General features: G+C 41.1%; 2 protein-coding genes across 2 annotated transcripts in view; one reads left to right on the forward strand and one right to left on the reverse strand.

The window, feature by feature from the left end:
- Positions 1 to 27,208, forward strand: part of LOC129774361 (uncharacterized) — a 404,070-nt gene that overhangs the window by 84,249 nt on the left and 292,613 nt on the right. The gene's annotated exons all lie outside the window — the stretch shown is intronic.
- On the reverse strand, positions 21,499 to 23,349 carry LOC129774368 (clotting factor C-like). The gene is made up of 5 exons (XM_055778104.1): positions 22,362 to 23,349; positions 22,247 to 22,305; positions 21,970 to 22,187; positions 21,868 to 21,908; positions 21,499 to 21,813 (listed from the first exon to the last, which is right to left on the reverse strand). Exons 1-5 carry the CDS (start codon positions 23,338 to 23,340, stop codon positions 21,584 to 21,586), a joined length of 1,527 nt encoding a protein of 508 aa, XP_055634079.1. The 5' UTR covers positions 23,341 to 23,349; the 3' UTR covers positions 21,499 to 21,583.

Here is a 27,208-nt window from a genome sequence, read left to right on the forward strand (position 1 = left end):
AATATCTCAACATACTGATTTTAACCTCCGACCGAGAAGGTCGCTTTTATTTTCAGCTTAGCAGTTGGTCGTTTTGGACAAGCGGACTAGGACGTCCCCCCCCCCGGCGTTTTCGAAAGGAGCGATTTCAACGGTTTTAGTGTGGCAGCAGAAAAAGAAGCAGGAAACAACAGTTCGTTTCGACCGTGAGGAGCGGGCGCCTACCGGTGAACCGGAAAAGCGCGCGCTTTTGCGGCGTCACTGACGCCACGCCCCCTTTTTCTTTTCTGGCAGTGTTGCCAATTTTAATAGTAGTGCTTAGTGTTTACAAAATAAAATAAAATTTAAAAAGAAGACGCACGCGTACGGACTGTGAAGTGACAAGAGGGAATAATTCCAATAGTTTACCCGCGATATTGGTGGTTTTTCAAGTGCTCTTGTATAAAAAGTAATATTTTCTGGGAACATATCCCCAAGTGTCAAGCCCTCACAAGAATAACTCAGTGCTTTAGTGCAAAGTGAAACCCACTTGTCGGCTATACCTAGGGTGTAGCCAGACAACAAAATGGCTTCCAGTAGCTCCGGGCCTCCTCAAGGCCGGGCTACAAACCTGTACGAAGGGAAACCTACCCAACGTACCTCTCCAAAGTGGGCCGACCCACTCAACGGCAATTTACAGATTCTGCTCCTTCGTGCAACAGGAGAGAACGTGATCCCTTCCAATCCGTTCATAGTTAGTAAAACTATCTCCAACGTTGCGGGGGATAAATTTAACAGCGCGAGACCACAACGAGACGAAAAAAAGAGGACGCAGTATATCCTTACAACCAAGGACAAGGATATTATTGGTAAGCTCCTTTCAATAACTAAATTGATAGATGAAACCCCTGTTGAAGTTATCTCTCACCCAACATTAAATCAACGCAAATGCGTTGTCACTTGCCGTGATGTCATTGACATCAAAGAATCCGTACTGGTTACTGAGCTTTCCGATCAAGGTGTGATCGATGTCAAGCGTATTACCAGGAAGGATAACAACATTGTTGTCCCAACGGCAACCTTAATTTTGACCATTCATGGAACGGTTGTTCCCGATTTCATTTATTTCGGGTTCATTCGAGTCGGGACTAGAAACTTCTACCCTAATCCCATGCAATGCTACAAATGCTATAAATTTGGGCATACGACCAAGCGATGCAAGCGCGAAAATCCGCTTTGCAGAAACTGCGGCCAAGAACATCCGGAACAAAAAACAGAAGCAAACATAGTTTGCAATGCTTCAGCTTTTTGTGTCAACTGCCAAGGAAACCACTCCTCTTCCAGTAGGAATTGTCCCGTATGGCAAAATGAAAATAAAATTACCAGAATCAGAATCGATAATGGAATTTCACACAAAGAGGCAAAGGAACAGTTTCAACTTCAAAACAATGGCTCTTCATTCGCAAGTGTTCTGCAAAACAGACTCACCAACTTGCAAAAGCCAGCACCCACATGTAACTGCAAATGTAACTGCGCCTCGGCCGCTTCGGCCACTTCTAGTCGCGAAAGCACCCCCCCAATTGACACTACATTCGATACAACCATGACAGATTCAACAACTGGTAGTTCATCAACTGAATCCGAAAGCGAATCAGTCATTTCTATGGACACGTCTGATGTTCCAAACAAAAACAAAAACAAAAGAAAAATAACTAAAGGATCATCCTCAGAGTCAGATCAAAAATCTGAAGATGAGACCCAAACAAACAAGGACAAGAAAAGAACTAAGAATGAACAAAGACAGACACCAACAACAAATAACAATACAACCCCAACAGAAAACAACAACAACAACAACAACAACAACACACATCAAACAAAAAACAACAATAACAACAACAGCAACGCACATTCAACAAAAAACAACACAAACACTCCAAAGACTTCTACACCAAACAAAAACAACACCAATACCTCAAAGAAAGCTTCTCTTTCCAAGGGTAAAGGACCATCGAACTAATTCTCTTTGAATAGTTCAAATGTGTGTATGTTTGAACTATTAAGACTTAGGAATTAGAGTTAAAAACACCAACACATTCACTCCAACACAGAAATTCGGGATACAATGGAACATCAGAAGTATCCGACGAAATATTCTAGAATTGAAAATGCTTATTTCGAACTCTAATCCCACAGTCATAGCCCTTCAAGAAACTATGACACCAAACAATTTCAATAAACACTTCATCTCAAAATATATCACATATTTCAAAGAGGGTCCCAACCCCTCAAAAAACGGAGTTGCAATCGCAATCAAAGATGGCACTCCACATGATCTTCTTCCCATTACCACTGATCTTCAGGCAGTGGTAGTGCGCATTAAACACCCCTTTCCAATCACCGTCGTTAGCATCTACATCACTAATGATTCCGATCCGAACACTCTACGCGGCCAACTGGACCATCTGTTCGCCCAACTTCCCGCCCCAATCATGCTTATGGGTGATTTCAACGCCCACTCATACGCCTGGGGAGGTGCATACCTCGATCGAAAAGGATCCATCATTGAGGATTTCATATCTGACCATTCTCTTCTCCTTCTTAATAACGGCCAACACACCAGAATCCATTATTCTGGTACTACTTCAGCCATCGATCTCACTATAGTATCAGACAAACTATCTTCAAAACTTTCTTGGAACATCCACGATGATACTTGCGGAAGCGATCATTTTCCAATCTTCACTTCCTTCGGCCAAACTTCTCCAGAGTTTTCAACAAGGCCAAGATGGAAATTTGAATACGCTGACTGGGCTGGCTATCAGTTTGACATTGAAAACCGCCTCTCCGCTAAACGAGATTGGACAGCCAAGGAATTCTCCAAAGTTGTCCTAGAAGTTGCAATGGTGCACATCCCCAGAACCAGTGGCATCCCTGGCAGGAAATGTGTCCCATGGTGGTCGCCTGAGCTGAAGGCAGCGATCAAAGGTCGACGTAAGGCCCTACGCAAATTAAGAAAGGCCCATCCGGACAGCCCACTGAGACCCACTCTGCTTGCAGAGTTCCAAAGGGCTCGCAAAGAAGCTAAGACTGCTATCAACACAGCCAAGCACAACAGTTGGGTTAAATTCGTCAGCGAAATTAATCCCAACGCGTCAACAAAGGATTTATGGAGTAAGATGGAGTAAGGCTTCATGGAAAGAAAAGAAGCAAAGAATATAATCTTCTAATTAACGGTCAATACACCAATGACCGGAAAATCATCGCCGAGGCGTTTGGAGATTTCTTTGCATCCGCCTCCTCCAATCAAAACTACGACCAAACCTTTCTAACCCACAAAACGGAATGCGAACGAATTCCCATCGATTTTCATACCGATGTGGAATTTGACTTCAACAAAAACCTCTCCCTCAAAGAGCTCGATTGGGTACTGAACAAAGTCAAACAAGGATCCACAGGACCTGATGACATTAGCTACCCTATGCTTAAGAATCTACCCCATCTCGGGAAAAAAGCACTTCTGAAGCTCCTCAACAAAGTCTGGGACAGTGGAACCCTCCCCAGTTGCTGGAAAGAGGGTTTAATGATCTGTATCCCGAAACCAGACATGAACAACCATCTTCTTGACAATTTCCGCCCCATCACTCTCCTAAGTTGTGTTGGGAAAGTCTTGGAAAAAATGGTCAATCGACGCTTAACGACTTTTCTAGAGTCAAATAAGCTGATTGATCCCAGACAATTCGCCTTCCGTGCGGGAAAAGGTACAGAAGATTGCCTTGTAGCAATCGAAAAAATCCTAGACGACGCAACTGAAAAATTACACCACATTGATATTGTTTCCCTGGATTTATCCAAGGCCTTCGATCGGGCATGGAGGTACCCAGTGCTGAAAAGCCTTTTCGACTGGGGGATTCGTGGGAGATTAGGTCTCTTCGTTAAAAGTTTTCTAGAAAACCGGTCTTTCAAAACCGTTATTAACAACCACCAATCTTCTCTAAAAATCCCAGAAAACGGCTTCCCACAAGGCTCAGCACTTTCACCAACCCTCTTCAACATTGCCATGCAATCTCTATTCGAGATTATCCCGGACCATATAAAGGTCATAGTCTATGCAGATGACATCACTCTTATCTCTACGAGCTGCTTCGGCTTAATTCAGAGAAAGAGGCTTCAAAAAACCTTAGACTCCATCCAAAACTGGGCTCTAAAAACAGGTTTTAAAATTTCCCCGGAGAAATCCAAACACATACATATCGGAAAAGCTCTCAGAAGGAGAACCTATCTTCAGCTCAACAAAATCCCGATCCCTACAATGAGGACATTGAAAATACTAGGGGTTACTTTCGACAAGAAACTCAACTTCCTATCACATTCCCAAAAGACCAAAATAGCCACCAGAAAGAAATTGAACATCATCAAGTCTATCGCAGGCAACCTAGCCTCTGGTCATAGAAAGACGTTGCTAAATGTTGTAAATGTTTGGTTGGTCCCACAAATCCTTTACGGAATAGGCACCTTCAGCCGTGGAGGGGACAGGGTGTTAAACACCATTCAACCAATTTACAATAAAGCAATTAGGCTCGCAATTGGCGCTTTTCCCACCAGTCCTACTCTTGCTGTAATGGCAGAAAGTGGGCAACTTCCCTTCACCCACCTGGTAACAAAAGCCATCACCAATAAAGCCATCCGTCACTTGTCACTCCCCGAAAGCGACCACAATGTCCCATTAATACATAGAGCTAAAACATGGTTCAAAAATCTCACGAACAAAGATCTTCCCGATATATGTGAACGTTCATCTGCGACGGGAAGAAATTGGAACGTCAAACCGCCGAACATTAACCTTGAACTTCTCAAAACAGTTCGAGCGGGAGACCCTTCTCCAAAAGTCAAAGCCTGCTTCAATAACCTCGTTGCATCCAATTTTCAAATCAACCACCAGGTATACACAGATGGTTCAGTCAGTGCCGATGGAGTTGGATGTGGAGTCTTTGAGAGTAGATACACTGGTAGCTTTTCTCTTCCACCGCAATGCTCCATCTTCAGTGCGGAAGCTTTCGCCCTTTTAATAGCTACCCAAGAATGCACCCATGAGTTTCTTCCTACCACAATATTCTCAGACTCAGCTAGCTGTCTCCACGATCTTCTGAGTGGAAACAGCAAACACCCATGGATTAAGCAAACAGAAGAGGCTGCTTCAAATAAAAACATCTCCTTCTGCTGGGTTCCTGGTCACTCAGGAATCCGTGGAAACACAGCCGCCGACATACTGGCCGGCAAGGGCAGCAAAATAGATCCCCCAGACATGCCCTGTCCTCCATCTGACATTGTCCGCTGGGTAAAACAGCAAGTCCGTGAAAGCTGGGACATAGGCTGGATAAACAGCCGTCCCACTCATCTTCATAAAATTAAAAATTCCACTCTCCCTTGGGATGACCGCCTCAATAGTAGGGAAAGGCAAGTCCTTACCCGTCTTCGAATTGGGCACACTAACTTCACCCACTCACACTTGTTCTGCAGAGCCGAAAAACCCCAATGTGCTTGCAACGAAGCTCCGGTTTCCGTTAGCCATCTTTTACTTGAATGTCAACATACCAAAGATGCTCGAGTCCGACACAACATAGGTCAGAGTCTCCGAGATATCCTCAGTAGAGACGAGACCCAAGAAACCAATTTAATTGCGTTTCTGAAAGAAACCGACTTCTTTGGTAAAATCTAAACCGAAATACTAAATACCTTGGAAAGTGCTTATTAAAGTTCGCCACTTCACAGTCATGTATGAGTGTTTATGTGTGTATACACATGTATGTACGGGTCGGAAGGAAGGTATTCATACATGTATATACACGCATTCAATAATATTAAATAACAAATAATATAATATATACTTTCATACCCACATCTATCTTCTATCCATTACATTATACTTTAATCAACTTCCTATTCCTACAGCCACACTCACCAAGGAGAATAAATTCATTAAATAAACCTCTCCATTTTTCAGCTATACTATATACCATTAAATTCAAAACCACTATATTTTATTATCTATTCAAACTGTATTTCATTTCATTTCACCCCACCCCACACCTACTCCTCCCCTCTTTCCTTCCCATACCACTCCCACCCCCTCCCAATCCACTAATCCCACCCAAATCCTTTCCACTCCTTTCCTTCCTATCCTCCTGAGAGGGGCCGTTTTGTTTTTTGGCTTTGGAACACGCCTTTCGCTAGGTCACTTGTGCTTCGTTACTGCTTTGGTCCTCGGATCAGTAAATTTTTACTTTTCTTTACAGCATATATTAAATATCTTATGAAGCATAGGATCCCTTCCTACCTTCTTCTTTAACCGAGAGTCGAGCGGACGGGTCTGATGAGTGATTTTGTTGGTTTCCCTTTCGCCAGTCCCCTCTGGACTGGTTTTATTGTGGCTCTTCACTGGGCTGGAGGCGAATGAACTGCAAAGTTTAAAGCCTCTTAAAAACAAAGAAACAAACAAAAATATCTTATTTTCTTTCAAACCGTAAACCCGTGTGGTTGTACGGCAACGGCATCGTGGACGTAACAAAGGAGGACAAGTTAAGGGAAAGGCAAAGTCTCACTCGAACCGTGCAGGTCTCCAGTTCCCTGTTGGTCGCATTCACTGATTGCTCCGCAAGGGTAACTAGACCGAACGGATTGGTGCCGGAGCACCAGTATACCTAACAGCGATTATAGAGTTTCGGCTGTCGGAGTGCTCGAGTTGGCTTGCAAAGCTGCTCACGACAATCAGAAAACCCGCATCAAGAACAGAGCAGCTTCGGTTCGGCGCTCATCAAGGCAACAATTAGTTTCAGTGAGTGGCAAAGTGTTTCTCCGGCACGTCGCATTAAATGTAATTTACTGAACAACATGTCACAAGCTGGATGGGAAGAAATTTTCCAACTGTGAAAGCTGTGGCGGGTGGCAAACGCAATAGCTAAACAGGAATGTTTAACCGAACAAGATGGGAATATCGAGTGATAACAAAAACACAACACCAAAGGTTCTTTTCAGAACCATCAACATATTCATAAAGAGTAAACAGTAAACTAATCCATTTTTCAGGTAGATAGGTAGGTATTCACGTCGGAGAAGAAAATAAAACAATATATTTAAAATATATATTTAACAAAAGCTGTCCCCTTTGTATAGTCCTACGTCACTCCGGTTATGTCCCCTATATTACCCACCCGTCTTTTTTCACCCAAGGAAAGTTTATACGGCGAGAAAAATTTGAAAAGTGAAAAAATATTAGAAAAAGTGATTTCCCATATGCTTTACATATAGTATTAGGTGTTGTTAGTCCAATTAAAATTCGCATTGGGTTGAATAAACACTTAGAAAGTGAAAGTTATAAAAGAAAATTACCTTTCCCATTTCAAATATGTTTTCTCTATATTGAAGTAACATGTTTTTACTGATGAGAAAAATTTATAATTGTGTTCGGTATTGGTAACTATTTTATATTCAATTAGTGAGTTTTTTTTTCATATTTCATCTATACATAACATAGGAGGCATCTCGTCTAGGATCACAGAGGGCGGTTTCCATCATATCTCGTACCACTTCGGTATCTTTTATCTGATACGCACCATCCAACGACTGTTTACCATCTTTCTGTCATCACTACTCGGTAAACACTGGTGGAGTGAACTAACAATATCCAACAATCAAACAAAATTGCCCTTTTCAGGGCCATCAAATCATTATCAAAGAGTTTAACGATGTAATTCTTCAAACATATCCAAAATCAACATATTGCCTAACGGAATCCTACATCAACTATGCGGTCGTGTCTCGGACACAACCCTCCTGTAGAGCTTGAGCTTGAGCTTGAGCTTGGGTAGACTGTACAATTCGTAGTTGCTCTCCGTGATTGACCTGAACCAACTAAATTGCACAAAGAACACACAGAATGACGCTTGGGACTAGCAAATCATTCTCGTTGTGCAATTTTCGGTGATTCGAGCTTTAAATGGTCAATAACGACGCCGGCCACGTCCTTACAGTCACCAGGGGAAGGGAAGGAATGTTAGTATGATATTCGCCGCCCGAAGTCCAGAAGGGTCGCCTCTATAGCGTGGTTCCCTAGCGTTTATCATGGAGCGGATAGTTGTTAGTGGGCCGAGGTAAGAATCAGGATTCACTGCGGTAAGTGATGTGATTATATAAACGCTAACTAACAACCACTCTACGAAACGAAAATGTGAAACTCTGATATGTCACTACACGCGGCAGAAATTATTTTTAGGTATCCTGAGAAGGAAAACCTATAAAATTAATTGAACTCCTATATACCATCTTGATAAAAAAAGTTCACGGAATAAATACCGTGTGGCGCTTTTAGTCACCCGTTTTATTTTTCTTCTATTTTGTAGGTTGGCTCATCTGTCATTGACATTCTATGAAATTTGTAGTGGGATACACTTTAAAACACTTACACTTCTAAAAGTTACGCTGTATTGGGTACATCTGCAATTTGCAAAATTTGCGAAATCAATCATTATTCGTGAATATTTGACTAAAAACATCCGCAACCTCCGAATTCACCTGATTTGGCTCCCTGTGACGTTTTCCTATTCGAATGACTCAAAAAACTAGGTTTCAGCACCCGAGATAAAATCGAAGATGGCGCTGATGGCCATACCGCAAATTGAATATAACTCTCGAGGATTAGAGCGCTGGCATAAGTGTGTTGCAGTCGATGGGGAGTACTTTGAAGGGGTTGACACCCCCCCCCCCGCTTCAAAGGGAAATTATTGTATAGTCTTGTATGTTTCATTTTCTGAATAAATTCCGGGAACTTTTTGATCAAAATGGTATTCTAACGATTCTTTTCGCATCGTACCCATCGCACTTTTTTTATCGCAATCCAACTACGACGGTGGAGAATTCACTGGGGGAAATCTGAGAAGTTAACCATAAAACACGTTTAAAAACAACCTATAACTATAATCCGTTATTCCACACGCATAGTCTTCATTCAACCCCATTCGTAGTAACGGAGATCTTTAGGAAACCTGAGAAGGTCACCGAGAGCAATAAAAAATCAATCGGACCTGCGAATAATTCCGTAAACCATCGAGTGTATTCTTTATAGAACTTCGATTGCGACGGTGGATGGATTGGAAGAGAGTTACGAATTAATGAATTGAAAAATCAAAAAACTAATGATTTTAAAAAAAATGAGTGGGTTAGATCTATGATATAACCGCAAGGTTGACGTGGAACTACCTTAGCTTAGCAATCATTCGTTTGTATTGATTAAATTCTTGATTGAATGAAACAGTTTCCAAATTCAATTGAGTTCAATATATTTGCTCTGTGAGTGAAAAAAATGAACAAATGCCGTGTAAAGTCAATTCATTTATTGTGATTGATTGTTCTTCGTTACAAGTAAATTTAATGACGGACCTTTTACGTTTGGTATGATGACTAGAACAAAATATATGTACGGAAGAATTTTCAAACGTTTGATGAACCAGCCTAAGGCTGAAAATCTTTCCAATAAAGACAACAAAAAAATTATCAAACGATTATTTTATTTTACATTTCCCTCTGAAGTTTACATCCCAAAAGTGTACATACTTCTCGAATCTCGAATTTGCTTGAAACTGGGAAGTTCATTCGCTTCTAGTGGCTGCACGATTTTCCCAGGTTCCTAAGTTTAGAAGATCATGTTAGGACAGACATATTCCACTCTGCACAAAGGCAAGCGAGGACAAAAGTACTCGCAGTTTGCATTTATTTGCAGAGCCGATTTCCCCAGAAACCTCGGTTTTGAAGTCTGTGTTAGGGAAACACATTTCAATCGGAACAAAAATACCCCCGATTTGTATGAATTCGCAATGCCGATTTCCCCACGCTTCATGGATTTGAAGTCTGTGTTAGGGAAACACATTCCAGTCGGAACAAAAATACCCCCGACTTGCATGAGTTTGACATACCGATTTCTCCAGGCACCTTGGTTTAGAAATCTCTATTAGGGAACACATTTCGGTAGGAACAAAAGCTCCCCCTACTTTCGTGTGTTCTTTTTCTTCTTTTTGGCTTCAAGAGGGTTTAAACTTTTCAGTTCACTCGCCTCTAGGCTGTGTTTCGTGTGTTTGCAATGCCGATTTCACTGCTTGGTTTTAAAGTCTGTGTTAGGGAACATTTTTCGATGAGAACAAAAGTCCCCCTACTTTCAACTATTTGCAATGTCGATTTCCCCAAGGCTGCTTGGTTTTGATGGCTGTGTTAGGGAAACCATAAATCGGGCCAATCAAAACTATGCAGTTAGGGCGTTTAGATAAGGCCTAATATTTTACAGTTATTCAATTGTTTATCTAATGAAAAACAACATTTTGTTAGTTGCGATAGATGCGTAGAAATATTCCCTATCAAGTGATGCAAACATCTCTCCTATCCAGTACGAAATGTTCGAGCTATAAGCATTCGAAATCTTTCATTTTTTCCTGCATGTTCTGTGTTTAGGTTTCCATTTTACCCTCCATATATTCCGGTTAGACGTAGTCCCACGTCAAAATTTAAAAAAAAGAATTGAAAATTAAAGAATTTATGAGTATAATAAAAAATGATATGAATTTTTTGAATCTATAGATTTTAAAATTTATGGATTTATGCATCTGTAGATCTAAGAATTCCTGAGTTTATGACTCTATAAGTTTTTCACATTTCCATTCCATTACTGCAAATGTCTCCAGAAAAGAAAGAAGCAAAATAATAATGAGAACACGAAAGACAAGTACACCAGAACAATTGCAATCGTTTGCTGTGGAGAGAGAAGCGGGTTTAAACTCTTTAGATGGTCTACAATTTAGACTGTAAAGTAAATTAAGCTGTATGTGTGTATGGAAAATGAAAACTTAGCTGACGCCACTGCATGCTCAGTCCATCCATGTTCGATGGCTTTCGGTTGTGATACACTCACTACGATAACCTCGCACTCGATGTATTAGACGAAGGCAAACAAACTGTTCGTCATGCCAATGTTTACACGTGTCGGAGGGAGAGCACTATAACGCTAAATCGATCACGCGACAACTGAGAGAGCAACAAAAACTATGAGTTTTCACTACCACAAACGCAACATCAAAATGGCTTCCCCCAATATTTCACTTCACCGTGCCATCTCAAAAATATAATCAAAGAAATTAATGAAACTATATTAGTTTCGAAATCACTAGGGCAGAGTGAACTATTTTTCGCCCATTCAAAATATGATCTCAGCACAAACGCACAAATAGGTACCAAAGTAGAAAGCTTAAAATCATTTATATGAACTAACTTATTAAAAATATCAACCAAATAATACATGTGCATAAAGTTTAGATCTGTTTTCTGCTTCATATGCCTTAAGCGTCCGAAGTATGATTCAGAACGGTACTTTTATCTGCATTATCACTGGTTCACAACGAAAAGGCAAATGGCTGGAATGCTATGTGTGATTTAGTTTCGCGTTCCAGTTGCAAAACTGTCTCCACCAAGGATAACATCTATGCAACTGCAACTGAACCTCACCAAGCAACCGTCTCTTTTCGAGGCCAATAATACCGGAATTTGATGAGAAGAGTGCAAATTGATTATGGGTGTGTGTGTGTATATTAAGTGGGGACCCCTGAAATTATGAAATCATGAATTTTCATAAATTTTTTTCGGATGTTAGGGATGAAGTGAAGTGTTCAGGTATTTTGGTTATTGTTTAAGGTATACTTGGAGATGTATTTTCCATTGTTTTGAGTGCACGAATAAGGATTGTCACGTTGTTGACAACTGGATGCGTAGATGCTGTCTGAAAATCGGTCCCTTGCTGGTGATATCGGTTCTAAAGCAACGGGATGTCGCAGAACGAATGCCAATGAATCTTTTGAAACATTAGGACTATACCTAAAGCGTTACATAAGGTTGCCAAAATGGCGGCCGTTTTTGTTAAAAAGGAGTTATTTTTTATGAAAAATAGCTGTTTAGAAGCTCCTAAAAAGTCGAAAAAATGAAATATTAGGAAACGGCTATGTAACCCTTTAGATAATTCATTTTTACATGCTGATAAAAAATTCTTGCCGAATCGGTCCAGTTGATATTGAGATATCGATACCACCAGTTGAATAAACATGGTTTCGAGAAAAACGCAAAACGCGTTTAAAAATTCGTACAGCAATACTATATCCCTTGAGGTGACTTCATACTTTTGGCTGTAACTTTCCAACGAAATCAAATATAGAAACAATTTTTTTAGGACAAAAAACCTGGATTTTCCAGACCTGGGTCCCCCCTTAAGTCGCTTCAAGCCACTAGTGTTTGGTTTTGTGTGTGTTGCGCACATTCGCTACTTTCCATTGTCATTTGTATTTGCTCTCGTGCGTATCGGCCCCGTTCCGATGCAACAATCTCCTAGCTTTGAGATAGGCTTTGACCGAGAATTCGAGAAACGTTTTCTCATAACGGTCATTCTAGGGCTGTTTCATTTTTGCTGTCGCATCTGTGTGTTACCGTGTGCGTTCTCTGTGGGACGCTGGTTTGGTGCTGGTTGAATGGTTGAATGGTGCACGGAAGATGCCTATAGGTGCGATATCACTGGGGCAACACTATACCACATGAAGCATGACACTTGTTACTTGCAAATATTACAATTTTTTTTTTGTTTTCATGGGTTGCCAAAGATATATTGAAGTGGTCAAGGAATTTGAACTAAATGTGGATAACGGGATTTAATCGCATTTTGCCGTGTGTGTGTGTCAAATGCTTGAAAGACCCCAGGAAAAGCGATGAATATTCAGTGCAATGCGTGCATTGACATGAAGAAACAAATTGCGACATGTGGCCAGTTCGTGTATTGTTCTCGCAAAGGCAAGAAAGAATCCTGCTTCTGGAACAGCTTCTACAAAGCCACGCAAGCCATTAACCCTTTTTCAGGCTCACCAAAACTTTTTTTTTATGATATTTTGTTGCATTTATGAATGATATCCGACATGATAAACAGGAAAATCAGTGGAACGAATGCGTATTTCTACGTCCTACGCGTGTCTTGGATACAACCCTATTAATTTTTGTTTGTGTCGAGAAAGATGGGTTTTGTGCCAACAAAATCCGAATTTTGAATATAAATCTCAATGATATGTTCGGCTAAAAAAATTAAAAAGTGGTGATTTTGATGCAAGGAACGAGGGATGCGGAAAAACCCACCGATAACGCTTGAAGACGCAGAATTTGAAACTTTATTGTACGAAGACGACGGACAAATTCAACAACTCGCAGTATTGACGTATTAAATAATACGGGAAGGGGTTAAAGCAAAGACGATTTTTGTATAGAATAAGCAGATAAATTGTAAAAAAAGCTTTTGATTTTTCGAAGATCGTTTCGGCAAAGATCGATTCTTTGGCACCGATTTAATCAGTGGATCGGTCCCTTCGCTGTTTGTAAAATCGATTCGACAAGATCGATGTTTATATAAAGATCGCCCAATCATAGTGCAGACAACGGTGAGTCGTGTGATTAAACGTTACTACGAAACTCTGAGCATCGAACGGAAGGAGAAATGCGGTCAGAATCGATGTTCTACTAGTGATCAGGATCACAAGCGTGTCGTGACGAACGGCATACTACGGAGGGAGAGTCACGGGCCCGGAAACATGGATGAGGAGACTTACGTCAAGGCAGACTTCCGGCAGCTTCCGGGGCTACTGTTCATTATCACGCAGCACAAGTTTGTCGTTCCGGAGGAAGTAAGGAAGCAAAAACTTACAAAGTTTGCCAGTAAATACATGATTCGGCAAGCGATCTGCTCATGTGACAAACGGAGTACACCGTTCGTGACTACAGGGACTGTAAATTGGCAGATTAACCTCTAGGAGTGTCTACAGAAGCGTCGGCTTATTCTGTTGATGCTTACCCAACACCACCGGCAAAAAAAGTCTTTTTCATTTAAATAGAATACCAATTTGATATAGAAAAAATAATTTTCATTCATAATTTTAATTTTAAAAACGTATTCATTTTGCCTGGCAATCAATTGTTCTTTGACGCTCCCCTAAACCAGTGAAGGAAGCTCAATGCCGTCAACGCGGATTGAATATGAAGACGAATTTCTTCACAGTCCCTTGACTATCCTCAGTTGAATATGACTTTGCCGAGCCCTGATTCCTAGTGTAACCTTGAATATGATACACTATACGGTAGCCATTTAGGTGTATGGGTATTCCTTCTGTTCTTCCATTGTTCAATTAGACCACAGTTGGTACGATCATTGTTGTGTTATTAATAGCACAGCAACAGCTCGATGTTTCTTTCAGAGCAGAGCATTTGTATGGGTGAATCGATCTTCATTCGACCGTGGATCGATCTCCATCGCTGATGATTGTTGCGTGGACGTAGTTGTTCTAAAACAACACAAAGATGTTCAATTGATGGCTAACGATCGATCGCTTACTAAGTGAACGCACAACCAATGTGGCTTTTGGGAAACTTAGGTTTATGACAATTTGAAGTAAATGACAATTTTCGCCAAAAACCTAAGCTGCAAAACAGCGTCAAAATTTCCAAATAAAGGATCCGTAATTCGGAAGCATTGGAAATGCGCAAAAAAAATTGTAAGGGGTTGTACCTAGGACACGACCGCATGTTCGACGTAGAACTGCGGAATTATACAATTCGCTTATTTATTACTTTGCATATTATTTTAGAATGCATCGGAATTTTTGAAAAACGTTTTAGTTATTTAGTTATTTTTACAACTTTACTACATTTTACTACTTCAGTAGTAGTAGATGAACAATTTACCTTTGGTAAACTGATAGAGAAAAGTATGCTTCTCTAAGCATTACATATTACATATTAGCAACATGCTAAATCGCAGAAGTTCTTTTCTCCTCGCTCATTGTCCGTACAACGAACGCTGCATTTGATTCATGTATCACGTATATGTCAGTGAATGTGAACGAAATTGCAATATCTTCTTTTAATTCCATTCTTGTATATGTATATGTGGGCGAAATCAGCATTTGGAATAAATTATATCCGCTCGGTTTATCGTGCCAGCTAGCCCGCTCGCAACTATCGTTTCATTCCATCCCATTCCATTCTGCTGGATTGAGACTGTGATATAATTTTTTCCTTCCTTTATTCGATTAAAGAGACGTTAAACTTCTTCAGTTCATTCGTCTGTAGCCTTCGTAAAGGCTCTTGGAAAACTCTACTCTTTTTTCATATTACTTCTTCACCCCCATTGCCTTGAGAAAGGCACTCGATCCCTCGCCGTTCAGCTCGCCCAGCAACGGTGTTGTCCAGTCGGTGTCCTCACGAAGAATGGACTGTGATATCAAATCGGGGATGGCTTATTTATACCAAAAAAGTTGAAAACGGGTAGAAACGAATGTATGCTCGTTATTGATGGTACGGGTAGGGTTAGCATACAAATCGGCAGAACAAATGTGTGGGAAAATGGGAATGTTTCCAGTTTTCATTAATTTAAACCTTTACAGACTATGGGATTGTAATGTATAGCATATCAAACAAATCTTAGAGAATTTCCGGTTCGATTGGTATACAAATCGTCAAAATCAGTTCGCAACAAAAATAGTTATCAACGTTAACTTTATTTCATAAAAAAAGTCACAGGAGGGTTGTGTCCGAGACACGACCGCATAGTTGACGTAGGATTCCGTTGGGCTATCTGTTGTTTTAGATATGTTTGAAGAATTACATTGTGAAACTCTTCGATAATGATTTGGTGGCCCGGAATAGGGCCGTTTTGTCTGGTTATTAGGTATTGTTTGTTCACAACCGAGTGATGATGATAGAAGGATGGTGATTAGTCATTGGATGGTGCGTATCAAGATAGAAGATGCCAAAGTAGAATGAGATATGATGAAAGCCGCCCTTTGTGGCTCTGAACGAGATAGATCCTGTGTTATGTATGGATGAAATGAAGAAAAAAACTTATCAATGTAATATATGATAATTATCATTATCGAACACAATTATCAATTTTTCTCACCATTAAAAAAAGTGTTACTTTATTATAGAGGAAATATATATTTGAAATGGAAAAGGTAGTTTCATTTATAATTTTTACTTTCTGAGTGTTTATTCAATTCATTTTTATTTTCGTTTCAAACCCAACGGAACACGGAACTCCTTTATTTTTCCAATTTTTCTCGATGCATGAACTTTCTTTGGGAGAAAAAAAAATTACAAGAAAAAAGTTTTACAATGCATAATCGGTCATTGATATGAAATTTCACGAAGTATACAACATAAAAAGTTCTAAATTTAAATTTAATTTATATTCTATCAAACATAAGTTCTATTCAGTTCATTTGATGTTTCAATTCGTGAAATTTCATATTAATGACTGATTATGCATTGTAACACTTCTAGCACAAGTGTAAGTTCATCAATCCATCGAAAGATTCTTATTGGAACGAAAATAAAAAAATCGTTAATCGCTCCCAACTTATTCGCCAGCACATATGCAATCAGCAATGCCCACGCTAGTCACAATGAGCACTATCCATTTGTGCGCATCGTTTGTTAAACTTTCTACCACGAGGGTATTCATATGCTGATTTCAGGCAGCTTGATTTTAATGTCTCTGTTAGGGAACACACTAGAGATGGGCAAATAAGCTCATCATGGTGAGCGGCTCAGAGCCGTTCAGCTCATACAAGTGAGCTGCTCATTTGGAACAGCTCTTCAGCTCAGTTGAATTTTGCAGTTGTCCACACAATTGCATATGAAACGTAATCACCATGGGACATTGCATACTGTGCATTTTTTTAATAGACGGAAAGCAAAAAATAAACGAATTTAATTCGTAATTGTACAAAAACTAAAACTGATATGAATTCTAATAATATAATATACAACAAATACTGTATGCTGAAATCCAACATAGAAGATGCTTAGGATATGCTGAACTTAAACAACAGAAAAACCAGCAGTAGCCAAATAGAATGCCTCCAGGAATATTGACCGAGACAACGTTTTTTGAAAAAAACCATCGAGATTTTTTTTTTGCATCCGAGGATATAAAAATAAATCCACTAATAGGTGCAACGAGAAATAATTATTCGCGATCACAAAGGTAACAAAAGGACCAGTATCAATCATCAACATTTATGCCGGGTGGTTTTCTGTATTGTTTTGATTCAGCACGCGGAAATAAATGTATGTGTTTCCACAGTAATGTTTAAATAACAATGTAATATATTAAATTGATTTACAAGCATATAATAATGTGTATTATTTTGTTTGGCCATATAAGAAAAATTTAATTAAGTAATGAACGATTGAATATCTTCAAAACAAAAACCTTTTTTTCCTATCTGGCATCTCTGCTAAAGCTAAAGTACGAAGAGGGATACACGAAAACAAACTGACGTCATGCCATGAAGCGCGGGAGACGAAAAATTCTTTCGCGTCTCGCAATTCACACTCTCTGCAGCTTTTGCGCTCCACGATTATGCAGCTCAACAGCTCAACAGCTCATCAGCTTAACAGCTCAACAGCTCATCAGCTCCAGCTTCGTAATGAGCTGATGAGCTGCGTTTTTTTGATTGCGAGCCGATCCGAATCCGCTCACTATGATGAAGCGATTCGAATGAACAGCTCATGAGCGGATGGCACATCTCTAGAACACACTCCGGTGGGAACAAAAGTTCCCTTTAACTTGATGTATTTGTATTTGATTTATGATGATTTGATTGATGTATTTGAACGAGGTATTTCCGTTTGGAGATTTTTCGATTGTTTGATAGTTAGTTTCGTATGATATATTATTTCATCCATTGTGATGAATTGTTATGGAGTGCTCAGATCGATTGTTGCAAATATTTCGTAAAGCCATCAGGAAACAACTAACCAATAATTGTAAGTACACGAGCCGCCGCAATTTCGACCAATCAGGACTGGGTATTTCCGTTAGGATAGAGGTTGAGATAGTTAGATTGTTTGATAGTTTTCATGACATATATTATTTTATTCAATGTAAAAAATTGTTATGGAGTGCCAATATCGATTGACGCAAAAATCTCATCAATCCATCATGAAATGACTGAGCAATAACCGTTTGAAATTGGACAATTTTCACGATGTGCTCGATTTTCGATTTTCAATTAGTACCCCCATATGTTCCCGAAAGACGTAATCCTACGTCAAAAATATAAATACATTTGAATTTTATCAATTCAAAACTGCCTTCGGGCCTGCTAGTTCGATGGGAGATTAATCTGCCTCCCTAAATGAATATTGCTCATGGCGTCGCTTGGTGCCGCCGAAAGCAGACTCGTTTGCTGAGGAGTGCTGAGCGACAATGAAAATGTCTTTCTAAAGGTAGGTCGAGAAAGAGTATGAACTAGTTTTCTTCGCAAGGGCCCTTCTCAGGGCTAGAGACGAATGAACGTAAAGTTTAAAGTCTCTATAATTCAAAAGAAGAAAAATATTGCTACCAGATGTCACGAACTTCGACATTTTTTGCTACTATGGTGCTACTCGCCCGTGTAGTTGGCGCAAAGGCACCGCAAAAATATTATTTTATAGAATTCCTTCATGCATTTGTCTGATACGGGCTGTGTATCGTTCGTTCTTGTTTTTGAAGGGACTTTAACCCAAAGGTCATTCGTCCCTAACGGGCTGTGTATGACTGGAGCGTTCCGTTATATACATGCATGCATATGTCCTTCGCTTCTTTTGCCAAATCCAGTAAAAGGTGGATGATGAAACGTATGTTTTTGACGTGATACGTTCCATGTTAGTTGTTAGTAGAAAATGTAAAAATAAACAGTATTTTCGATCATAGTTTTATATAGTTTTTGTGGTAAGTGGAAAACAGTAAAAAAACAGGACGTGGGTTATATCTATGGTATAACCGCAAGGGTGACGTAGGACTATCGTTGATTTAGAGATCATTTGTATGAAGTTGAATCTGAATTCATTCTGAATTAATGAATATTTGGAGAACTTCGAAAACGAGAGCGTTACGTTGGAGGCACAAGGTTTTATGCATCCAATATTGGATACGGAAATATCCTACTGATGGGGAAGAATAATCTTCAGAAGCTATCCTGTTGATTGCGATTGATTGAAAAATCACAAAACCTAATGTATTTGGTCACAGTGTTACATGGATAGAAAACATTAAAATAAACTCTTTCATATGAATGTAATTTTAAATTCCCAGAGGAACTGGCAGATTATTTTCAGTAACGATTAGATATTTCCACATTTTCCTCGATACTGGAAGCCCACCAGTGGTTAATGCTAACTCGATAACCATCTGTTAATAGCACTTGATTGAAACATATTTGGTCACAGTGTTACATGGATAGAAAACATTCAAATAAACTCTTTCACATGAATGTATTTTTAAATTCCTAGAGGAACTGGCAGATTATTTTCCGGATCTTTCTCGATCCAAACGGAAAGAATTCCGTGCGTGTATGTGTGTGTGTGTAGCGGCTGCTTCGAGATCTTCCCGGGGAACCGTTTGTAGCATCACTCTCCTCCTGATGGATTCCCTTCTGGCCTAAGGTGCACAAACAGGCTCTTGGTGACACCGTTCATCCGCGCTTTCATGATAAATGAAGAGCTTCACCACAACAGCGACAACATGCTCCAATCGCTGTTCAATTAGAACTGAGTGGATTTCCGAGCGGCGCTCGCTTATATACCGTTTGATGATTTCAATAGCCTGTTTTGAAAGCAAATTTAAGACTATTGAAACAAGTTTTTGGATCAGAAAGTAACAAGTATAGAACGCGTAGACATTTTATCTTTCGAATGAAGTGTTTATCATACCATTTCGTTCAGTTTAGGAGCTATTAACACTCAAAATCTCGGTCTCCGGCGTAACGCTTTCGTTTTCGAAACTTTGATTTTACACCCCGGTATAGAAATGAAAGACGTAGTCCTACGTCAAAATAAACTCTTTTGTTTCAAAACAAATTGATAGTCCTGAGAAGGTCTGGAATGGTTTAATGGGTTGTACGGAATCTGCTGCGTTTCAGTCGGATGTAGCAGTTTAGTTTTGGGAGCGGTAGCTTTTACGGATTCGCTGATGCTTTCCTTGACTTTGGCGCCATCGGCTTCTGTGCGTCGATTTGCGAGGGTTTGATTGGCACCACCACGACGAGTTAAACGACGGATAGCGGTGTGATACGATGCGATGCAATGCATTTCACTCCTCTGCCTCCTTTGCCGCATCCAATTGTTAATGTGAAGAGAAGCGCACCAGCAATGCACACTAGATTTAATTCGATGCTCTCCGCTGCTTCCTCTTCTTTGCTCTCCTTTGCCGCACCGTATGGTGTTGGTTGATTTGTAGAGCACTGCACACTAGAAGCCCAGATGTTTGCCGATCTGAGCGTTGAACGAGAATGAGAAATCCAATGGTAATGGTAATGGTAATGAATTAGAGAGACTTTAAACTCTGAGAGTTCATTCGTCTCTTGCCTGAGAAATCCAAAAATGCTACCGTCCTTTTATATCAGTTGGTATGTGAGAAATAGGCGCCCCCCACTCGCTCGCCAAGCAAATATTTGACTTATCGGGGAACGAAAGAAGCGAAGCAGGCGAAAAAATGACGTCAATTTCGACCAATCAGTACCGTTTGGATAGGGGTTGAGATTTCTCAATTGTTCGATAATTAATTACATGATATATATTATTTTATTCAAGGTGAAGAATTGTTCTAGAGTGCCGCAATGTTTTGATGTAAAAATCCCATCAATCGGTCATGAAATGACTGAGCAATACGCGTTTGAAATTGGACATTTTTCACGATGCGATCGATGTTCGTTTTTCAATTTGTACCCCAATATGTTCCCGAAAGACGTAATCCTACGTCAAAACGTGACCTATTTTCTGGTTTGGCCCCCCTAATGAAAGACGTAGTGCTACGTCAAAACACAACGACCCAAAAATGAACGCTTTTATACGACTGTAAAAATCTTTCGAAACATGCCTGACAGTGTTCACACATTTATTCATGAGCGTTTTATCGCAGATTGTTCCCAAACGGCTACAAACATTTAATTCCCTCCGTTTTACGGTGGCCGGACATGGAAATTCAACAACAATAGCAGAAAACCCCCGCACTGACATTTGCTGTCTCTCAGCACAAATGTGTGCATCATGAATCTTGAGCGATCCGATTTCTGCCATTCGTGTACATAATTTTTCGCTAATTGCGGCTGCAACTTTTGATGCAACCAATGCAAAACATATGGTTGCAAGCGGTCGATTGTAAATTTTCCGAACAACAAGAGCTGCTGCTGGCAAATAATGTAGCTCGTCTTCCTTCATTGTGTTGTGTTTGGGACGGCGATCTTCCTCTCGGCATCGTTTCGCAAAGCGCCGCCAAGCGGAAGAGTCAATTTGTGTGTGACCTATTTGCATATTATCGCTTCGTTTAGATCTTCTGAATAAGATACAGCAGAGCGGCGGTATCTTTCTTTTATTGTGCTCTGCGTTATGGCTGATTTATTGGTGAAATGAGAACTCCGTAAATCAAACGATGCGAACAATTTGCCCATGTGTCATTTATTGTACGATAAATCAGAACCACTCTCACGCAAGTTGACATATCTTGTATGCAATTGGGATGCTACGATGCTTCGTTCCACACGATTGATTCGATCCAATCCAACATGGCGAGAAGCTTTGTCATGACGACCACTTCACCGGCTCGATTGTGCATCAGACCGGCGATATCGCGATGTTCGTTGTAAACCACCGATCCTCGCTTGGACGGGATGAAATCGTTCAGATCGAACTCTAGCCAGGTCGGAGCTTCCGCCGAAACTGAACTCAACTTCAGCTGTCGGCCCTCGAAGTCTGTGGACATAATCATTGATGAACTCTGGTGGAGAGGTAACCTTGAACACTTACATAATTTGGACAACGGTTCCGATGACAGGCACCACAAAGGTCTGCGGAGAGGAATATTGCAAGAGCTGGTTAAGAGCTTCCCAACTTCATATCCGAACTTACTCAGTGGCCGGTGACAACCGGACCAGTGCAACGTTGTAATCCCTCCCACCGGTATAATTCGGATGGGCGAAAACTTTCTGGATTCGAGTACCGAGGATCGTTCGGCAGATGTCCTCCGTCTGGAAGCAGCCAATCGCCAAATCCGCCGTCGTTATTGCGTACTCATCGGAGATGTAGTACACAAGCCCTTGGGTACTGGAACTGTTGTACAGGTAGAGCTGCGAACGGTAAGGTAGTGAGAGAATTGTGAATGTGATTTGAGCAGTTGGGGACGTACATGTCCTGGACCGGTGGAACTCGAAATCGTCAATCCCTGGCGACGGTATTCCTTACACTCTGGAACAAAATGATCTGTTCAAGACAAAATGGATCTTTTTGTGAATTGCACTCACTCTTCTCGCTAATTCTAAGCTCACGAACAACGGATGCAGTTGTTGGTATGGTGGCCAGGCGTGGCCTGGCCTCCTTCTTGTTAATCTCACCGCCAGTTCTCATCACACTCTGTATCCAGGCCCCGTAGTAAGCCACACTCACAAACCCCGCATAATCATTCAAACTACAGCTGCTATCGTTCCACCCTCGCTGCGCCGTAAAACTGGTCACACCTCGAATAACCCATCTCCCGTCGCTTTCCTCCGTGAAGAGACCCCCTCCGCTATCTCCATTGCAAACGGTACTTCCGTTTGTCCGACCCGCACACAGTATTCCCGCCGACAGCGACCGACCGAACACTTCCCGATTGCTCTCCAAACACGTCACGTAATCCACGATCGGTAGCCGCAGCTGCCTCAGCTCGTCGGCACTTTCGTCCGCCTCCGTCATTCCGAATCCCACGGCAACGGCTTCCCTACCCGACAGACCCGGGTCCCCTTCGGACCCCAGCGCACCAGGCAAACAAACGGGACTCACAAATTCGTTCACGGTAACCTTGGTGCGCAACGCAAGCAGCGCAATGTCCGCCAGGAAACTCCTCGGCGAGTAGTCCCGATGGAGGTGAATCTCCGCCACGGCCACCGTCTGCACCGGGAAGGCACTCTGCAGCAGATTTCGTCGGACCGAGCCGAACTGCACCGTCAGCAGCCGCTCGTTGAGTGCGTTCCCATCCTTGGAGACACAGTGACCCGCGGTAAGAACGCACAACTCGCTCACCAGCGTGGCCCCGCAGGCGTAGTAGTGACTCGTGCGTGTCAACCGGTACCAGATGGAACCATGCCAGGGCCACTGGCCGGCCGGGATCGAACCAATCCCGGCCACGATCAGTGGTTTGGGGTGGGAGGTCTTTCGGGTTCCGCAGCTGGGGCTGGTGAAGTTCGCCCCTGCGAAGGGTGAGAGGATGGCGAAGAGCAGGAGCAGCACTGCATGTGATCTCATCGTTGTGGTTACACGATGGGTACTGAAAGTGTCGTCAGGCTTGCTAGAAGATTCATCACCTCAATATGTGATGATCAAACCGGTTGATGTTTGACTAATTGGCAAACAAGCGTCTTTTGCGAGTTGTTGTTGACATTGGTTCTGCGATCTGTGGCCTGCTCAAGCGGGCATCAATTTTAATATTAAGTATGACAATAAATGTATTGTAATGCTATCTTGTTTGAGAAGATCGTTTGCCAATAAATTTGACGTGATAGAAAGAGATTGAGCTCTTCGAAGAAGACAATGAAGGATGGAGGAATTAGAACCGAATGGTTTATTGTGTGGACCTTCTTACTAATCCTACTTCCACATAAACTTTCACGTCTTTTTCCGTAGGACAATGTATTTCAGTAAGGTTGCCAAATCAGAAAACAGGTTACGATTTTATAAAATAAAGTTAACGTTAATAACTGCTTTCGCAACGAGTGAATTTTAATAATTTGCACACCAATGGAACCGGAAAAAGGATATACTATACATTATGATTCCATAATCCGCAATCTAAGAGCTAACGAAAATTGGAACCATTCTCATCTTTATATATAAAAGAGAGTTTTTCCCACGTACATATAACTCATCATCACAGGAGAACGGCTGATCAGATCTACGTCGTCCATATATTTTGTGAGTTTGTCTTCACCCAATTTAGAATGATAGAGTACTTTGGAAAATATTTGTGATGATTGTAAAAATTCGAAAAATTGACTATGGATATCTTTATATATATATAAAATTATAGGAGGTTGTTTCCAAGATACGACCGCATTGTTGACGTAGAACTACGCTGTTATTTTATATAAGTCGCTTATCTATACCTTCTATAATGCTGTGAAATTTAAAAAACAACTGTTTAGTAGAATAATCTCTGAAATGGTTTTTTCATTGTAGAATCAGTTGACAATAATTGATTGATGATTCATTCTTGCCCTCGCAAAACAATACACTTGCTGATCGTATGTCGCAATTTATTTCATGTCAATGCATTGAAAATTTACCTCGAACGCTATTTCGGTGGCCTTTTTCGCAATTGATATAGACTCGGCTACAGTCGGTTATATACATGTTGCAGCAGCACTATTATTCGACATCTCATAACTACATCAATATATCTTTGGCACCCCATGGAAACAACAACAGTGACAACACTTGCAAGTATCAAATATCATGCTACATGTTATCTGGTATTGCCTCAAATGAATCGCACCTAGGCATCGTTCGTACAACGTAAATCAAGCGCCAAACAAGCGTTCGCCATAGCATGCATACAAAGCCATACATTGGTGGCTTGAAACTACTAGGAATATAAACACTTCTCATCATTTTGCGCTATTCTCAAAAGAAACGCTTCTGTTAATATTACTGGCCTCGAAAAAAGTTGCATTACTTTCTCATGCTCGAGAGAAGCGCAGCTGTCACCCTTAGTGGAGGAAGTTTTGCTACTGGCAAGCGAAACCTAATCACATACAAAATTCCAAAATGACATTTGCTTTCTTGGTGACTAAACAAGCGAAATAAACTCTTTATGTTAATAACAACCTCGAAAACAGTAGCAATACTTCATTATGATCAATATTAGTGCAAATGCAATCCTAGTTGAAGGCAGTTTTGCGGCTGGCACGCGAACTCAAATAACTTCTAACATTCCAGTAAGACATTCAAGATGCTTGGTACTCTCCAAATAATTTGTTGGTGCACAACCTCAACGTCTGCTTCGCCATAACGTCAGTTTAATGCATTGTAAAAGGTACCAACGAAGCCCTTATGATGACGGAAAACAAACAATGTTAACTGCTTGGAAAAAGACTGAAATATGCCACACAGCTTGTACTCTGCTGAAACACCCATCGATGCAAATTCGCTGATGAGTTTGTCAAGAGCGACCGCCTTCATCACCAGCGGGGGGAACTTAATTTTGGTTACTGCCTTGGTAACGGCGTTTACATTTTTTCGATCGACGCGCCGAAATCGCCTACTTCGCTGTTGTTCGGTGCGGTGTCACACTCGCATAGGCTCGGTTCAGTGCGAGCGCTTTTCACTGCACCAACATCGCGTGCATCATTAGATGACGCTTGCCTCGAAATTTTATTGCCCCTGGCAATGCGTTCGTTTTTTGCAGGGCTCGAGCCTGCCTTCCTCTTCTTCCTGCTCATCACACACTACGCGAAGCGTCCAATTTATGACGCGGAAGGAAAAACACACGATACGAATAACGCGAAAAACGAACAGAAAAACCAAATGACGATATCCAAGTTGGATTACCACTGGTGGGGTCCAATCTTAGATCGAAGCGCAGCGAAAGAAAAGTCAACTGGATTGCTCAACCTTCCGATGCCGAATGAAAGTTTGCCTCAGCGAGATCCACTGTTTATACTCTAGGCAAGTATTCCCCTTCATTCTTCTACTTTTCCTTTGTTCACGGAGACTTTAAATCCTACGATTTCCCCTCCGTTGGTCGTCGATAAGTTGCTCGTTATTCACAGCTCTGTTCGGGAAAGCACACAAATGGACAGAACAAATGTATGGGAAAATTGAAACGCTTAAAGTTTTCATGAATTTTAACCATTTACAAACCAGGGGATTCTAATGTATAGCATATTAAACAAATCTTACGGAATTTCCGATTCGTTTAGTATGTAAATCGCCAAAATCCGTTAGCGGCAAAAATAGTTATTGACGTTAACTTTATTTCATTAAAACGTGACCTGTTTCCTGATTTGGCACCCTTAATGAAAGACGTAGTTCTACGTCAAAAAGGATATTTAAAATAAAAAAAGAAACCCTCTGAAGAGATGGTAGCCTTTTATGTGACCCCGTTCACCCCGGATCAAAAAGAAGACGATGTTAAACAACATATTCATGACATTGCGAATGTGGACTCATCGTTAGTAAAAGTTGTGAAGCTAGTTCCTCGTGGGAAAAGTCTAGCGGACCTGTCCTTTGTGTCATTCAAAGCCGTCACTCGACGCCGGGATGCATGCCTGCCAGCCTTATGGGAGCCCCCAATCCTCTCATCTCAGTCGAGTATTTCCAGCCAACGTTCATCAGCCATCCCGTGTTTACCAATCTCCCAGAGTTCCTCGATATTATTGTACCATCTTCACCGCTATTACCTGTGGATAATCATCATGCTCCGTTTATTTTATTACTTGACGTACGGGTTGTCCCAACTTCAACGGACGAGTCTGAAGAATGCCTCAAGTTCGACTTTTCTTCATGCGATTTTAATCTTTTGAATTCTGTGCTTGCTGAAATTGAGTGGGTACGAGTTTTGAACAACGATTCAGTAGATCAGATGTTGTCAAACTTTCACGAATTTATTCATGATGTCTTCAGTCGCCATATCCCTCGAAGAAGAAGAGTGTCAAGCTCCGTTTACAATAAACCTTGGTGGACTCCTGAGCTACGAAATCTTCGCAACAACCTCCGCAAGGTGCGTAATCGTTATTTCAATTCGAAGAATGAGACTGACAGAGCTAGACTTCGAAATCTTGACTTGGAATACAAGAGTCTCCTTTCTGAAACATTTAAAAACTACCTGCTAAGAATTCAGGCAACGGTTAAACAAGATCCTTCAAGTTTTTGGAGTTTCGTCAAGAAAAGAAAAGCAAGCAGTAATATCCCTGGTTCGGTTAGCTACAATGAGACCGTTTCTACCACAAGTTCAGAGACCGCCAATCTGTTTGCTGCCTTCTTCGAAAGTGTCTTCAGCAAAGCATCACCGGATCAACGTCACGATCGTTTTGAGGAAATACCAATCCATAACATAAACCTACCGTGCATTCAGTTTACTCCAGAGGAAGTGAGGAGAGGTCTCGAGGATCTTGAC

This window comes from Toxorhynchites rutilus, chromosome 1 (assembly GCF_029784135.1).
Source record: "Toxorhynchites rutilus septentrionalis strain SRP chromosome 1, ASM2978413v1, whole genome shotgun sequence".
NCBI classification, from domain to species: domain Eukaryota; kingdom Metazoa; phylum Arthropoda; class Insecta; order Diptera; family Culicidae; genus Toxorhynchites; species Toxorhynchites rutilus.

Excerpts from the sequence above, each read along its gene's own strand:
- LOC129774368 (XM_055778104.1), bottom strand. The coding sequence starts at position 23,340 with ATGAGATCACATGCAGTGCTGCTCCTGCTCTTCGCCATCCTCTCACCC. Across the intron at positions 22,306-22,361 it reads GCTTAGAATTAGCGAGAAGA|AGTGTAAGGAATACCGTCGC; the intron begins GTGAGTGCAATT and ends ATTTTGTTCCAG. Across the intron at positions 21,814-21,867 it reads GGAACCGTTGTCCAAATTAT|ACTTCGAGGGCCGACAGCTG; the intron begins GTAAGTGTTCAA and ends TTATGTCCACAG.